The sequence below is a fragment of the Piliocolobus tephrosceles genome, chromosome 10 (genome assembly GCF_002776525.5).
Source record: "Piliocolobus tephrosceles isolate RC106 chromosome 10, ASM277652v3, whole genome shotgun sequence".
NCBI lineage: Eukaryota > Metazoa > Chordata > Mammalia > Primates > Cercopithecidae > Piliocolobus > Piliocolobus tephrosceles.
In genome coordinates, this window is record NC_045443.1 from 38960439 (window position 1) to 38976213 (window position 15775).

Sequence of the window (15775 nt, forward strand, 5' to 3'; positions counted from 1 at the left end):
TTTATTATACTTTAAGTTCTAGGGTACATGTGCATAATGTGCAGGTTTGTTACATATGTATACTTTAGCCGGCTCTGTGGCGCAATGGATAGCGCATTGGACTTCTAATGTATGCAACTTACAATCAAATTTAAGTTTTCTGAAAAAACAACTACATTATTTTCAGAAAAAAAATGTAGAGAGAATCAATGACAAAGCAAATAAGGCAAAATGTTAGTAACAGATGAGGCTGAGGGTGTATAAAAATTCTTTGTACTATTTTTGTAAACTAACCATTAGCTTCAAAGTATTTTCAAACACAAAGTTAAAAAAACAGAAAAGGCAAATCTTACATTTCTTAGTGCTTCATAAACAGCTCTAAATGCTGGTTGCTTATCGTCATGGTAAACACCTCTGTTCCCATGAAGAATAAAGATTCCTTCTTCTTCTGCTTCTTGGCAATTGCTTCCATATATACAATGATCTGGTCGGTAATTCCAATGACACGGAAAAACAAAAAGGCTTTCTACATAAAGAAAAGACCAGACAATGAAGCAAATACCCCTAATTCCACAAATGTAACATTATGCAAAACTTTTAGTTAAAAAATACAGCTCTTACAAGTAAGAATGAATGAAAAATGTTTGGCATTTAGATCTCTTCCAATTAAAGCAAAATTCAAGAAAAGTTTTACTCTGTCTTAAACATAAATAGCAATAATCATTAATATAAGAATCAGATAAGTGCATGTTTTCCTTTTTCACTCAGTATTATCTGTGATTTTTTAATGCAAATAAAAGGAATAATTACCTGGATTATGAAAAAACATGATATTCAATAGATCTTGATCACCCCATGTGATGTTCAGTTTGTATTTTTTAAGCAATGGCATAAGTATATCTCCCCATTGTAGTCGTACAGTTGTCATATCATTCTGTTGATAAAAACATTCAAAAGATATTACAGTAACCCACAGTAACCATTACAAAGCCACAAAGAGAAATGCAAACTCCTCACAATATCAAGTGACATTTCCAACCCTAAATGTGAGAGGGCTGTCCAGTAAAAGAGAAGATAACAAAAGGAAGTTGTATGTGGCAGTGATAAAACTAGTAAGTCAGGAAAGAAAGCGAGAGTAACTGTATCCTTATCTTAAAATGAAGATAGTTTTGGTACCTATGTCTGTGCCTACGTCAGAGTTGTTGATGATTAAAACTGTTAATATATAAATTTACAGTGCTTGGAATAGCACCTGACACATGGTAAATATTCAGTGTTAGCTATTATTCTTTTTTTACCATGATGGCTATTATTCTCAGATTGATTTGCTTAACTTTTATAATTGGCAGTTCAAATAGATAATTCTGAAATTGATAAATCAAGTTAAAAATGCATACACAACTAAAATCAAACACTAAGAAACAGTATGATTGACAAAAATTAAGGCTGCAGAGGGAGTGGGGAAGATGAACAAAGCAGCAGAAATTTATGAGCTTTGTGTCTACTTGTAGTAAAAAATTCTCACAGAGAACTGGCCTTTTTATGATGGATTTTCCTATCCAAAAACATAGTATGTCTTCCTACTTATTTAAGTGTTAATTTATCTTATTACATTTAAAATATATATATATGTGTGTGTATATACATATATACTGCCAATTTCTTTCAAGTTTGTTCCTATGTATACTATCTCTTTTGAGAGGATTCCATTTTATCTTCTAAAAGGTTGCTACTTGTACATTAGAAAATGCAAGCAAAGAATTCTATAAAGAGGCACCATGAATGACATACAAAGTCAAAGAAGATTTGCTAAGGAAAATAACTGGGTCCAGTCTAGCAGATGTATGCAGTCCCATAAACTCTCACCGTCCCAGAGGTAGGCAAGCTAGGACTGGCATCTTTGGCAGTATTACAACTGCACTCCAAGAAAGAGACCCTAGTCTCCTGATGCCTCTCATACTATGGAAGAGCTGACAGATCCACCCAACCCATTTTAATGACTGTAAGCTTTGCTATCAGAATTACAATCCTGCTAGCAAAAGCATTTTCCTATTCTTGGATATCAACTAATTGGCATATCAACACTGTTTTCAGGAAGAGACCATACTAGGTTACTTAAGAAAGAACCCCTGGAGTCAGCCAGCACAGTAAACGGTTTGACTCTCCTTTTAAAAGCAGCAATTTCTGTATTTTAATTTTCAACCCAGCCAAATTAACTACATATCCTTAATGTTTATAGTAGTTTTAATAGGTTGAAGTTTTTCGGGGATATAAATATGTCACGCAAATAATTTTACATTCTATCTAATTTTTTATACCTATTTCTTTTATTTGTCTAATATGGGAGCTTGTTATTCCTCCATGCTGAGAACCGCTATTTAAATATTACTTAATAGTTACGGTGCCAGGCACAGTGGCTCACGCCTGTAATCCCGGCACTTTGGGAGGCCTAGGCAGACACATCACTTGAGTTCAGGAGTTCGAGACCAGCCTGGGCAATATGGTGAAACCCTGTACCAAAAGTACAAAATATTAGCCACGCATGGTGGTACACGCCTGTGGTCCCAGCCACTTGGAAGGTTGAGGTGGGAGGATCACTCGAGTCTGGGAGGTGAACATTTGCAGTGAGCCAAGATCACACCACTGCGCTCCAGCGTGGGTGACAGAATGAGACCCTGTCTCCAAAAAAAAAAAAAAAAAAAGTTATGGTAATATTAACAGATATCCTTATCTTCATTTTAACTGGAAAGCTCCTAACTGTTTAGCCATTAAACACAATGCTGCCTTTTGAAATAAGATAAAAATATTATACCAATAATCCATCAATTTGTATTTTGTTTTTTTAAAATAAAGAAGGTACTGAATTTAATGCTTTTTCAGATACTGAATGTAATGCTTGCTTTTTTTAATGCTCAAAACTTGTTATTTGAAAACCCAAAGTTAAATACTTAAGGAAGCAAGTAACTGAGTCCAGTGAGAACCTGGTGTTGGAAGGGGTAGAATTGAATACTGGGCCTTTTAGATCTATGTGACTCTTTTAAACTATTCAGAGTAAATACCAGTATTCTTCATAGTGCAGTTCACATAGTGTGCTAACATGTAAATTTTTTCTATGTCCTCAATAAGATTAAGTAATTAAGTACAGAAATTAAGAGTAAGATTTAGAAACTTTTACAGCAAGTTAATAGAATAGTTTTATGTCTACTTATTTTTCTAGCAATCTATCTTTTACAAAAGTATTGGTTCATAACATACTGAAAATTTTTTTAAAATTAATCCTTTGACACAGTTTGAGAAACATTTGTCATAAGCTACTGTATAATTTATAGCAAAATCAGTGATGATATCAACAATCTATCCTTCAAAAAAGAGAAGGCCAGAATTCGTGGGAAAAAAAAAAATCCACATACTTAAATTGATCTGCTACAATTGTATTATCCTTGTGTGAAATTTCTTAGAACACAGTAAACAGTAATTATAATCAGAATTTTTTTTAATCTGGAAAACGACTAAAACAAGTTTTACTTAAGGAAACAATCTGAAAAGGTAACTCTTAGAAATAAGTCATTGAGTATGTTAAGGAAACATTCTTAGGATTTGAAAAGAAAAATATCAATTACACAAGGACAAAAACCAGCAACACTTTCAACAGGCAGAACTGGTGGAGCCCTTGTACAATACCACGTTAAAGTCTCCAAGTGATTCTATCTATTCAAATATACAGAGAAATATAGATATATATTTAAATTTTAAAAATCAATATAAATCAAATATATATATATTTGAATATATATCCTACAAGAAATGTATCTATTCAAAGAAAATCAATGAAAGACAAAATTAAGAGGCCAGTGCAGTCTTAGGAAAAATATAAAAAGGGAAAAAAAACCTTAAAGAAAAAAGTCCTATTAGAAAACTATTTGGAAAAGAAGAGATAATGCTAGTATTGTCTGCTAATGATATAACCTAGACTATCCAAGACAACCAATGAAAAGCTATGAGAAATGAGTTTAATAAAGAGGCATTACATATAAAAGGAGTTCAAGTGAATAAGAAAGAGAAAACCAAGAAGTGGGCAAAGGATATGGGCAAGCAGCCATTCACAAAAGAAGAAAAAGAAATGGCTACAAATTATAAGAAAAGATTTTTAAATCTTTTTTAAAAAGATTAGTATAGTCAAGAAAATACAAAATTTAAAATATATTTTCAGCCATACAACTACATATCCATACTAAGTACACACAAAAAAAGAAAATAAAATCATCCATTCTCCACACCATACATACATTAAAAATGTGATTATGTGTAATGACATAGAAGTCAGTCAACTATATATTTACTAAATGAAAAAAGCAAGCTGAAAATGTATAAAAGAATGCTAATACACACATATGCTTGTTTCAAAATACTTTTTTTTTCTTTTTCTTTTGGAGATGGAGTCTCACTCTGTCGCCCAGGCTGGAGTGCAGTGGCACAATCTCGGCTCACTGCAACCTCCACTTTCTGGGTTCAAGTGATTCTCATGTCTCAGGCTCCCGAGTAGCTGGAATTACAGGCACCTGCCACCATGTCTGGCTAATTTTTGTGTTTTTAGTTGAGATGGGGTTTCAACATATTAGCCAGGCTGGTCTCGAACTCCTGACCTCAAGTGATTCACCTGCCTCGGCCTCCCAAAGTGCTGGGATTACATACATGAGCCACTGCATCCAGCCTCAAAATACACTTTTTAAAAGGTCCAAAGAACACACAGCCAAGTTTATAGTGTCACTCTGGGTGGAGGCATGAAAGTGTGGAGAGATACGTCAAGAGGAAATCTGTCTTTTTATTCTACAATGAATTTTTTGAATATTTATAAGCATAATTTAGTTTCATAACATTTAAAACAGAAAATGTTCTAATTTTACAAAATTTAGCGAACCTATGACCAAATACATGTATGTTACATTAAGATCAATTAGTTTCATTTTTTAAATTAAGCATGCTTTGAAAATGAATGGACTATCATTATCAGCCTGTCCTATACATACATATAAAATTAAAGAGCATCCAACAAAAAAGTGGGAACTCATCAATTCCCAAAGATTAGTTACTTCACTTTAAAAAGTCCTTTGGCAAGATGTACATTGTTATTATTCTGCTCTCATAAGCTATGTACTAACACAAGAAAAGTCTTCTATCACATACATCTTATAAATATGTAAAAACACTGTAACTACTTCACACACAGTGTTCTCTTTTCCAGTATTTTTCAATAATTCATTAATGGCCTAGTTTCTAAAACCTTCATCTGACTCTCCTTTGCTAGCAATTATCTATCAAGTTGCTACTTTATGTCAGACACCATGCTAAATATTCTTAATAAAAAGCTGTACAAAAGCCACATCCTGCCCTCAGTAGGTGGAGCAAACAGACAAAAAAATACAAAGTAACATACAGAAATTTGAAAAGGGCAAAGTAAACAAAGAAAAGATTCCCATCATGTCTAATTTATACTCTTTGGTTTTTCTCTAATAAACAGGAAAAGGTTAAGAAATACAGTAATATAGGCCAGGCGCCATGGCTCACGCCTGTAATTCCAGCGCTTTGGGAGGCCGAGACAGGCGGATCACGAGGTCAGGAGATCGAGACCATCCTGGCTAACACAGTGAAATCCCGTCTCTACTAAAAATACAAAAAAATTAGCCGGGCGAGGTGGCGGGCGCCTGTAGTCCCAGCTACTGGTGAGGCTGAGGCAGGAGAATGGCGTGAACCCAGGAGGTGGAGCTTGCAGTGAGCCAAGATCGCGCCACTGCACTCCAGCCTGGGCTGCAGAGCAAGACTCTGTCTCAAAAAAAAAAAAAACAAAGAAATACGGTAATACATTTTTTAGGAGAGAAAATAAATACCCTAATAGGGATTCAACACTGCAAGTATGATTATGCAAAATAGAACATAATCATTTAATCAATGTTATTCACTGTCTAACAAATATACAATTATGAGATTAAAAATTACATGCTTTTTAAAAAGAATTAAATTAATTTTAAATTAAATTAAATATTTATTTAATTAAATAATTAATTATTAAAGTATTTGAATGTAAATTTTTTTTTTTTTTTCCTTTTGAGACAAAGAGTCTCACACTGTAGCTCTGTCGCTCAGGCTGGAGTGCAGTGGCGTGATATCAGCTCACTGCTCCCTGGTTCAGGTGATTCTGTCCCAGCCTCCCAGGTAGCTGGGAGTACAGGCATGCACCACTATGCACAGCTAATTTTTTCTATTTTTAGTAGAGATGGGGTTTCACCGTGTTGGTCAGACTGGTCTCACACTCCTGGCCTCAAGTGATCTGCCCACCTCGGCCTTCCAAAGTCTTGGAATTACAGGCGTTGAGCCACCATACCTGGTCCTATTTTAACTTTTTAATATACATAACTATAATACATCAGGTTGGAAATGAACAGCCATGAGTGGTAAGAACCAGGTGACAGCAAAACAAATAAATAACTTAAACTATGACCTTTGTCCTAAATTTGTATTGTGGCTGTACATGGGTTAAGAACCATGAAGCAACAGTCGTGAATCTGTATAAAACAGTTTGGAAAGTGCTTATAAGTAACTCAGTTATATTGCTAAATTTCTAAAATTTAAGACCTGTGCTAGAAACTGTAGAACTGGCAGGAAAAAAACCAAGACAATGTTTGCTATAGATATAGAGATCAAGAAAAATAAAAATATATGAGAAAAGGAATTAAAAATTAATAAATTTTGTAGGACCATCTCGACAATCCTAAGTATAATAATAATATTTGAAAACAAAGCAAATCTGAGTATTTTCCAAGGAGCAAGAATAGGGTTGTTTGTAACACAGGAATAGTAGGTGTGAAGTAAATTATACCTGCTGAATTAATGTACAACCAATCATCTTGTATTTTTTTCATAGTCATTAATGTGCAGAAGAAAAAAAGGTTTGAAAGTTTAGAAATTATTCCAACCCCCATAACGACATCTCTAGGTAGTTTAGAACATGTCACAGAAAAAAAAAGAAAAAGGGAAAGGGAGAAACTATTAAAGTATTTATGAATCATATTTAAATAAGTAATAGGTAAGTAAAAAAACAGTAAATCTGTCCAAGCGCAGTGGTTCATGCCTATAATCCCAGCACTTTGGGGGTTTGAGGTGGGAGGATCACTTGAGGCCAGGAGTTAAAGACCAGCCTGGGCAACTCTTTTTTTTGTAGACTGTTCTCTACAAAAAAGTAAAATAAGAATAAAATAATTGTAAAAACAATGGATTTGAACTATACAGCTATTTTTAAGTTGTAATCAAAGGCTGTTATATTATCTCTATAGTTCTTTGCAACACTAAACTTCTATTAATTTCATAAATTTCAAATGCAGTTATTGAGAAGTCACATTATTTTTTTGCAGATAATCTTACAGCACCATCTTCTGGTATAAGATCACTGTGCATAGTCTAACAATCAGAAAATAACAATCATGTTACTATCCTAGTTTTATTATATTTAGTACAACTTTACAGTACATGAAATTTAAAAATTCAAGATCTAACAACAAACTTGGTAACCAAAGAGAGATGTTCTCTGTTAAACAAGAGCAGAGGTTACCTAACACTGGGCTTATTAATGCAATCAGTTGTGGGAGACAAAACTAAATTTAAAACAGAATTTTAAAAAGGTTCGGAAAAGGGAAGGCTAAAAAAAAACTAAGTTTACCAGATCAACAGAATAGAACAGTGACCGGTAATAGCTGTCAGACTTCTAAGACTGAAGTGTTGGCATATGGTAATGGCTACAGCAGTACTGCTGCCTATACCAAAGGTAAGAGGAAACAGCTCCAAATGAGACAAAGGCTTAAATCAGACATGTAGGAAGAATAAATTCCATCCCACCAGATACCATATGAAAAATACATGACAAAAATATATACATATAAATGTACACATATACTCATATCATAAAAGACATGATATCCCTTAATGTTTAATTGAGTCCTAGTAAGATATACAGGAATAAACAGTAAGTCTATACTCCTAGAGGGAATAGTGTTTGCTCAGAAGTCATTGTTTTTAGCTAACATTTTACTGCTTACTTCATGCCAGGATCTACTAAGAATTTTCAACAGATCTCTTTTAAATTAACTTAATTAAGTCTGTTTATTATCTTATTCAGCTGAGAGAACTTATATTTGAAAGTTAACTAAATGGCCAGTAGTTAAGTACTGCACAAGACGTAAAGCTACACAGAAAGTCAGTTTGATTCCAGAGCAAGCAAACTACAATGACTTGCAATTTAGATATACAACTAATCTACATGAAACTGGTAAACGGTAGTACATACTGATGTCGTCTAAATGCACACTCAGAGAATTTAAATAGTCTAACTTTTCTACTGATCCCACAATTTGAAATACTGGAAACATGCAGGAAGTTTTAAAGTTAACTTCCAATAACACCATAATAGATAACATTCACTATGTGTCAGCCACTGTTCTAACTCATTTACTCCTCCCAAAAGTCCCAAGACATTGGTAGTGCTATCATTTCCATTTTACAGGTTGAAACCAAACAGACTGCAGAGTCTATGCTCTTAACTGCAACTACATGTTGTCCTTGAGGTATATCATAATTTAGATTCTATCTATTCTATGAATGTACAACTACAAAGTAACATCTGCGTCCTGGAATGGCAATCTAAGGAGATGATGTTCACTACTTAGTGCATTGTTATTTTACTTCATTGTCATGTCAACTGGTTTGACCTATTGTAACGCTGTTAAACAGAATAATATGAACACACTTCTAGATAAATCTAGATATCTAGATTCCTCTAATATTCTAGATTATTCTAAATAGAAAAATTCTTTATAGTTCAATTTAGTTTTTAGTAAAACTAAATTGAAAAGCCAACAATTTAGAAGGTTTTTAGAGAAATGTTAACAACTACCCATATTAGTGACTCACCTTGAAATACTTCCTTCTCATTCGAGTCATATTCATCAACATAACTCCAGAGTTTACTCCAGTTTTTCCATAGTACGGATGCCTAGCAAAGCGATTATACCATCCTATTCGAGGTTCCTCATGTTCTGGTGCCATTGCAGCAATTTGTGTGGAATTAAATTTCTTTAGTAAAGACCAAATATCATCAACTGGTCGTAAAAAAAGGATATCAGTGTCGACATACAATAATGAATCAACTTCTTTCAGGATTAACTACAAGGAGAGATATTTGAATGATTAACTATAATTCTATTTTAAAAAGAAACATAAAAGCACCTCTAATTGTATAAGATACATCTAAGAGATTAGCTAATTTATATTATTTTAAGGTAATCTTTCCTAAATCTGTCATTTTTAACAATAGCATATATATAAAGATACTATGCTAACCTTCACATTAACTTTCAGAGAAGATATTAAAAACAAATCAAAACAAATACTCAATTACAAAAATTGAGAGAATATAAAATTGAGAATAAAAAATTGAGAGAATATAAAAATACTCAATTATAAAAATTGAGAGAATTATAAAAATTGAGAAGATATAAAAACAAACCAAAACAAATACTCAATTACAAAAATTGAGAGAATACCAAATCTTCAAAGATCAGGGAGGAAATGTTTTTCATAATGGACAATAACATTAGCTTAGGTAAATTTATATCTTGAATCCTAATTTCCTGAGATAAATACAGAAATAAACCAATACAAATAAAGATCTTCTGAACTTACTCCTCTTGACCTGTAACACTGGCATCTTTACATCATTTCAGTTTCAACTAGTAAGTGGTAGAGCCAAACTGGAACCCAGACAACCCAGATTCAGAGTCCATGCTCTTATTTCCAGGCTGTCTCCCAATGAATCAAAGCAAAATGTGCAAGGATAAAGGCTTGACTTAGAAGAAAGACTGGCTATATTGCACTTTCTAAGAGATAAATCTCCAACATGTGTCTTCCCTGGGGAATTTTAAGGATAATTATTATTTATTTTATTTTATTTATTTATTTTTTATTTTTTGAGACAGTCTCACTCTGTCACCCAGGCTGGAGTGCAGTAGCGCAATCTCAACTCACTGCAACCTCCACCTCCTGGGTTCTAGCCATTCTCCTACCTCAACCTCCTGAGTAACTGGGATTACAGGCATGCACCACCACACCCGGCTAATTTTTTGTATTTTTAGTAGAGACAGGGTTTCACCATGTTGGTCAAGCTGGTCTTAAATTCCTGACCTCAAGTGATTCACCCACCGCGGCCTCCCGCAAGTGCTGGGATTACAGGCGCAAGCCACTGCGCCCAACAAAGGATAATTTTTCATTTCTGCCTTACCCATGAACTTTAGATTCTGACTCCTACAAATTTAAATTTACTGCCTATCCTGGTCTATTAGTAAGATTCAATAAATAGGTGAATCTAAACCTTTTTAGTTAAGAATATAATAGGAGCTTGATCCTAGTTCTGCTATTTTTCAAAGCTGCTACTTCCCCCTGCAACTAAAGCCATCACCTTCACGAGCAGCTACTAGGCTGAAATCACCTCATTCCTCCCTTATCTATCAGCTGATTTAATATCAGGCTGGGGAAAAAAATCTGATGGTTGACTGCAGGGCCTGAGTAGGGAAAGTACACTTGGTCAAAGACCTCAACTAAAAGGGAATCTGTGGCCAGGCATAGTGGCTCACACCTGTAATCCCAGCACTCCGGGAGGCTGAGGCAGGCAGATTGCCTGAGGTCAGGAGTTCGAGACCAGCCTGGCCAACATGGCAAAACCCTGTCTCTACTGAAAATACAAAAATTAGCCAGGTGCGGTGGCACATGCCTGTAATCCCAGCTACTTAGGAGGCTGAGGCACGAGAACCGCTTTAGTCCGAGAGGCAGAGGTTGCAGTAAGCCGAGACTGCACCAGTGCACTCCAGGCCAGGCAACAGAGCAAGACTCTGTCTCCAAAAAAAAAAAAAAAAAAAAAAAAAAAAAGGTGTGTGTGAGGGGATGGAATCTGTATATCTGTCTCACTTTTCTGAGGGGTGGTGAAGTGAGAATTGTTTTTAACAGCAACATTCTACATCTGTGTCACATCTGTTTACAGATTACTATATTGTTAGCAGAGTAGGAAGAACCTGCATAAAGCTTCAAGTTCAATGCTGGGAGCCACTACCAGCTGGAAATCAGACATATGGTTAAATAATAATCACCTATGTATAGTTCTGATTGCTTTCAGGTGAAGAAGGCATTGGTACAGTTTACATTAGTTCTTTTCATGCATCTATTTTAAAGGAAGAAAAACTCAGCAAAAAAGTTTATCACTATAAAAAAATAAAGCACCAATTTACTTAAATCTGGTTAAAAAGATTAGAAGTAACAGTAAAGTATGAGGTCAATTTGACAGGTTTCAAGTAGTTCTTGTACTTAAAATTCCATTTACGGATTTAACTAGATTATATCATTAAATGATCTGGCAAATTTCATATAACAACACCAATAATAAACTTGTTAATAAAGTGCTAACAAGTGCCATGGTGCCAAGTATTAATAAAGTGCCATAACAAAATGGCAGAGAAATGGCCATCACCTCACGTCTTTCCTTCATCTCTTATTGTTTTTTCAATATATTTGTGTGATTATTTAATGTCTGTCTCCCACATCAGATAACAAGCTCTATGAAAACAGGAAACCTGTGTATTCTATTCATTCCTACATACTCAGCATTTCAATATAGATGACTGACAAATACTAGGCACTCACACATTAATTAAATGACACTGCAATCATTCAATATAAAACTTACTTAAAATAAAACCTACATGAAGTATCTAAAACACATTTTTTTAACCAATCTTAATCCCTTATTTGTGTGCTTTTTACAATGGAAGAGAAAGATCCTAGGATACAACTTTTTAGGGCAGAGCAACAAAGATACTGCTTAGGCAGACATGTTTATCAATATTATAACTTAACCTTACAGATATCCTGGATTCAATAAACCATTTTCTTAATAAGCTAGGGATTGCCTTAATCCACTTAGCGATAAGAAGTAACTGAAGGTTCTTCCCCATAATTTATATGCTTTCCGGAAACTTGTGTGCTTCTTAAATTCAATATTTCTACCATAAGTATTCTCTATGTGTTTAAGCTGCAAAACTGTAAGTATTTAAGTATCATAATGGTCTAAACAACTGTGAATTTTAAAACTGGGTAAAATCAAATCAAAATTAAAGATGTAACCTTGCTTCAGAACATTTGTATATAAAAAAAGAAACAAAATCAAGGTTTGTCACCATAGAACACTACCAAAGAACAGCCCCACTGAATAAATAGTTCCCATTTTCCCTTTGAGTTCATATGCCTTAAATTTGTTTCTGTTTAAGTATCAGTTACAATAGATAAATTGGCTTGGTATAAGACACAAATTGCTATTTAATGATGCACTCTATCTCATTTCTCAAACTCTAAATGCTGCCTACAAGTTGAAAGTGATAACGCCACTGCATTTCTGCTGGCAACAGACTTGGCTCCATTAAGACCTGGCAACCTCTATTCTTTCCTATAGATAAAAGAGTTCCACACAACTGAATATATTAAACTGGTATCTCAACAGAAATTACTAAAAATTTTTCATTCTTATCAGGGTTTTTATTTTACTTGTTCCATAGGAATATTTTTTCATGTTCAAAAGGAAAATAGTACCCGTATTGATTTCTATTTATTAATTTAATTATTTAACTGGAATTATATGTAACTCTTCAGAGACTCGTATGTGTAAAAGTCAGGTTCAAATTTAAAAAAAAAAAAAGGACACTGGGGGAAAAAACTTACCGGCAAGAACAATCTCTGTGAAGCACATGGTTTAAAGAGTTTTTTCCACTCTGCTGCATTATCACTTGGAAAGGTTATGGGGTATAACGTATAATTAAATGTTTGTAGAAATGACCAGCTGTCAAGCTAGAACAATTAAAAATAAACAGTATAGTTTCACCCTGAATTTTCTCTGTAAAATCATAAAACAACAGATTATAAAACAAAACAGCTAAAAATTAAGATAATACACATTTTGTGCTGTAAAATTAAGGGAAAGATTCTTCTGTTCCACCATGGTATTTGTTTTCATTTAAAATCTAAAAATCAAAATAAGATCCTGGAAAGACTTTACCATTAAGATCTGAAGCATAATGAAAATTATCAGGGTCCAACTCCCCAAATCAGAAAGGTGAAAGACCCTTGCAAATTTGTCTTCCTCAGCTTTACCTAATGTGTAAATTCTCTTAACCCATTAACAAGCTAAAATCAGAAAAATTAAGCACTAATTTTATTACTACCGTATATATGACAGATGCTTCCATTCAAAGTCAGACCAAATGTGAAACTAGTTAAAAAATATTTGTCCATCAATTCATAGCTTTAATATGCCTGAATATTTCTGATAATAAAATATTCTGATAAATACATAGCCAATGCCAATTTTTAAAAAATTACTACAAAAAGCAAAATATATCTGAAAATCTAAGATGAACATGTTTATACTTAGTACCGTAAATGGATTTCAAGATACTAAATTGTTTCAAATCTAGTTTAAGTAATATCTCTCATTCTTATTTCAACAGAATTACTCATTCAAATTTCCTAAAGAGCAGTAAGAAACAATCTATGGGGGGAAAAACTAAGTAGTTTATATACAGGCTGAATATGATCTCTTTTGAATTATGATTGTGTTTAAGTCATTTTTAAAACAGTATCTTCCAACATAGTTTAAGGGAATGCCTTTACTTCCAACACTCTGCTTTGGTGTCTCTGATTATTTAATTTATTTTATTTTATTTTTTTGAGACAGGGTCTCACTCTGTCACCCAGGCTGGGCAGTAACATGATTATGGTTCACTGCAGCCTTGACTTCCCAGGCTCGGGTGATCCTCCCACCTCAGGCCTCTCAAGTAGCTGGGACTACAGGTGCACGCCACCACATCCAGCTATCTACGAATTATTTTAAAATACTAGCACTGTAATTTCCCGGCTCCACTTATTAATCACTTAAAGATCTTTTCAATACCAACTTCAAAATAAAATCTTAGTCACTTTAACATATAACAGTGTTCTTTCATGTACTAAAAGCATGTTCCATAAAATATTTGATATACTTTCATCAAAACCAAAACCAAACATTCTCAGTGATGATTACAGTCAAAGGAAAACTAAGTTTAAAAATATAGTATATGTTACACAAACAATTCAGCCAGGTGTAAACACACACAGAGGCTGCATCTAATATAATGCAATACATGTTTTACTTTTCTATTATATTTTCAAAGATTTCCATAATTGGCAGCAGTCTATGACTATTCTCTTAACCCCTAGGACAAGATTAATTCCTCAGTATTTTAAAAAACAATCCAGATAGAGACCAAGTTCACAAAATTATCTAACAAAAATACAGATACTAAAAATATTTAAGTAAAAAGGTATACTTTCATATATCACTTAAACAGTAAGAAAACTTTGATACCTTTTAGTTTTCTGCCAAAAACTAAAAGGTATAGACGTTTTTGGCAGAAAACTAAAAGAGCTAAGCTCATAACTAGTATTTTTGCACTAAATATGCAAAATGAACTGATTTAACCTGAAAAAAAACATCAAATATATTTTTTACAGTTAGACCAAGCATAAAAATCCAAATGAATTTAAAAGCTTAAGTGGATAGATGTAAACAGACGATAGAGAGGGAGGAGAGCAAAAATATGAATGAATGATCATTAGCATCACCTTTACCACCATCTCAGAACAAAAGGTAGTGAGATTTCAGGTGAATTTTCTTTTTCTTATATGTTTTCTTCTGCCTGTATCTGTTCTCTTATTATACTGTACAGTAATATTTTGTTGTTGTTAAGAAGTTATAAGGCTGACCTGATTAAAGAGTATATATTCCATTTTAACAGCTAGGTATGGTCATATGACTAAATTCAGACCAATGGGATACTGGCAGAAATGTCACAATGACTTCTAGAGAGTACCCTTAAGAGAAGGATACTGCCCTTTTTCACTCCCTGTCCTCATGTTGAATTGAATATGGGTGCATTGGTTGGAGTCTGAGTAGTCATCATGGACCATCAAGCAGAAGCCTCATGTTGAAAATGGCTTAGCCACAGTCAGACAAGGCCAGAGTATCTGAAGATAAAGAACTGCCATATAATCCAGACAACCTACTTTCATGGGAGAGAGAAATAAACTTAAATCCTGTTTAAGCCACTGTTATTTTGGGTTTTCTGCCACTGTTGCCAAAATGATTTTAACTAATACAAAACCAAAATAAATAACTTACTTATCAGAACCAGAAACCACTTCCTGCCATATTATTAATCAAGAATTCTCTCCCCTCAAAACAGGATTAAAACCTTTATATAAGCTCTGATTCAGGCACTCCCAAGGAAAGGATATAGACAAAATAAATCATAGGACTTCTTAGTCAAAGCATCCTGGAACTAGAGTCACTAAAATAAAACCTCCATGTTTCACCAAGAACTTACTTTTAAGTAGCCCACTGCCATTCAAAAATGAACCTTCCTCTTTCACCTTAGATCTGGACTCAGATGGAAGTGGTTCAAGGAGCACTCCTCACTTTAAAAGGGCGGTGTTACAGAACAAATATTTTTGTGCAGTGAAGAAATAAAACAACTGATATGGTATAGCTCTGCATTGCCACTCAAATCTCATCTCAAACTGTGATTCCCACGTGTCGAGGGAAGGACCTAGTGGGAGACGACTTGATCATGAGGGCTGTTTCCCCTTTAATGTTCTCGTGATAACCATCAGTTCT

The 15775-nt window shown here is 34.0% G+C and overlaps 1 protein-coding gene across 3 annotated transcripts in view; it reads right to left on the reverse strand.

The window, feature by feature from the left end:
• Positions 1-15775, reverse strand: part of GXYLT1 (glucoside xylosyltransferase 1) — a 65950-nt gene that overhangs the window by 19121 nt on the left and 31054 nt on the right. For all 3 annotated transcript variants that reach the window (XR_002724607.2, XM_023182827.1, XM_023182828.1), the window contains 4 exons: positions 12787-12912; positions 8938-9189; positions 790-913; positions 333-505 (listed from right to left, as the gene is read on the reverse strand). Coding sequence is in view for 2 of the 3 variants with exons in the window: in XM_023182827.1 (XP_023038595.1) it covers positions 333-505; positions 790-913; positions 8938-9189; positions 12787-12912 (675 nt within the window). In the remaining variant the exon portion in view is untranslated. The remainder of the gene's footprint in view (positions 1-332; positions 506-789; positions 914-8937; positions 9190-12786; positions 12913-15775) is intronic.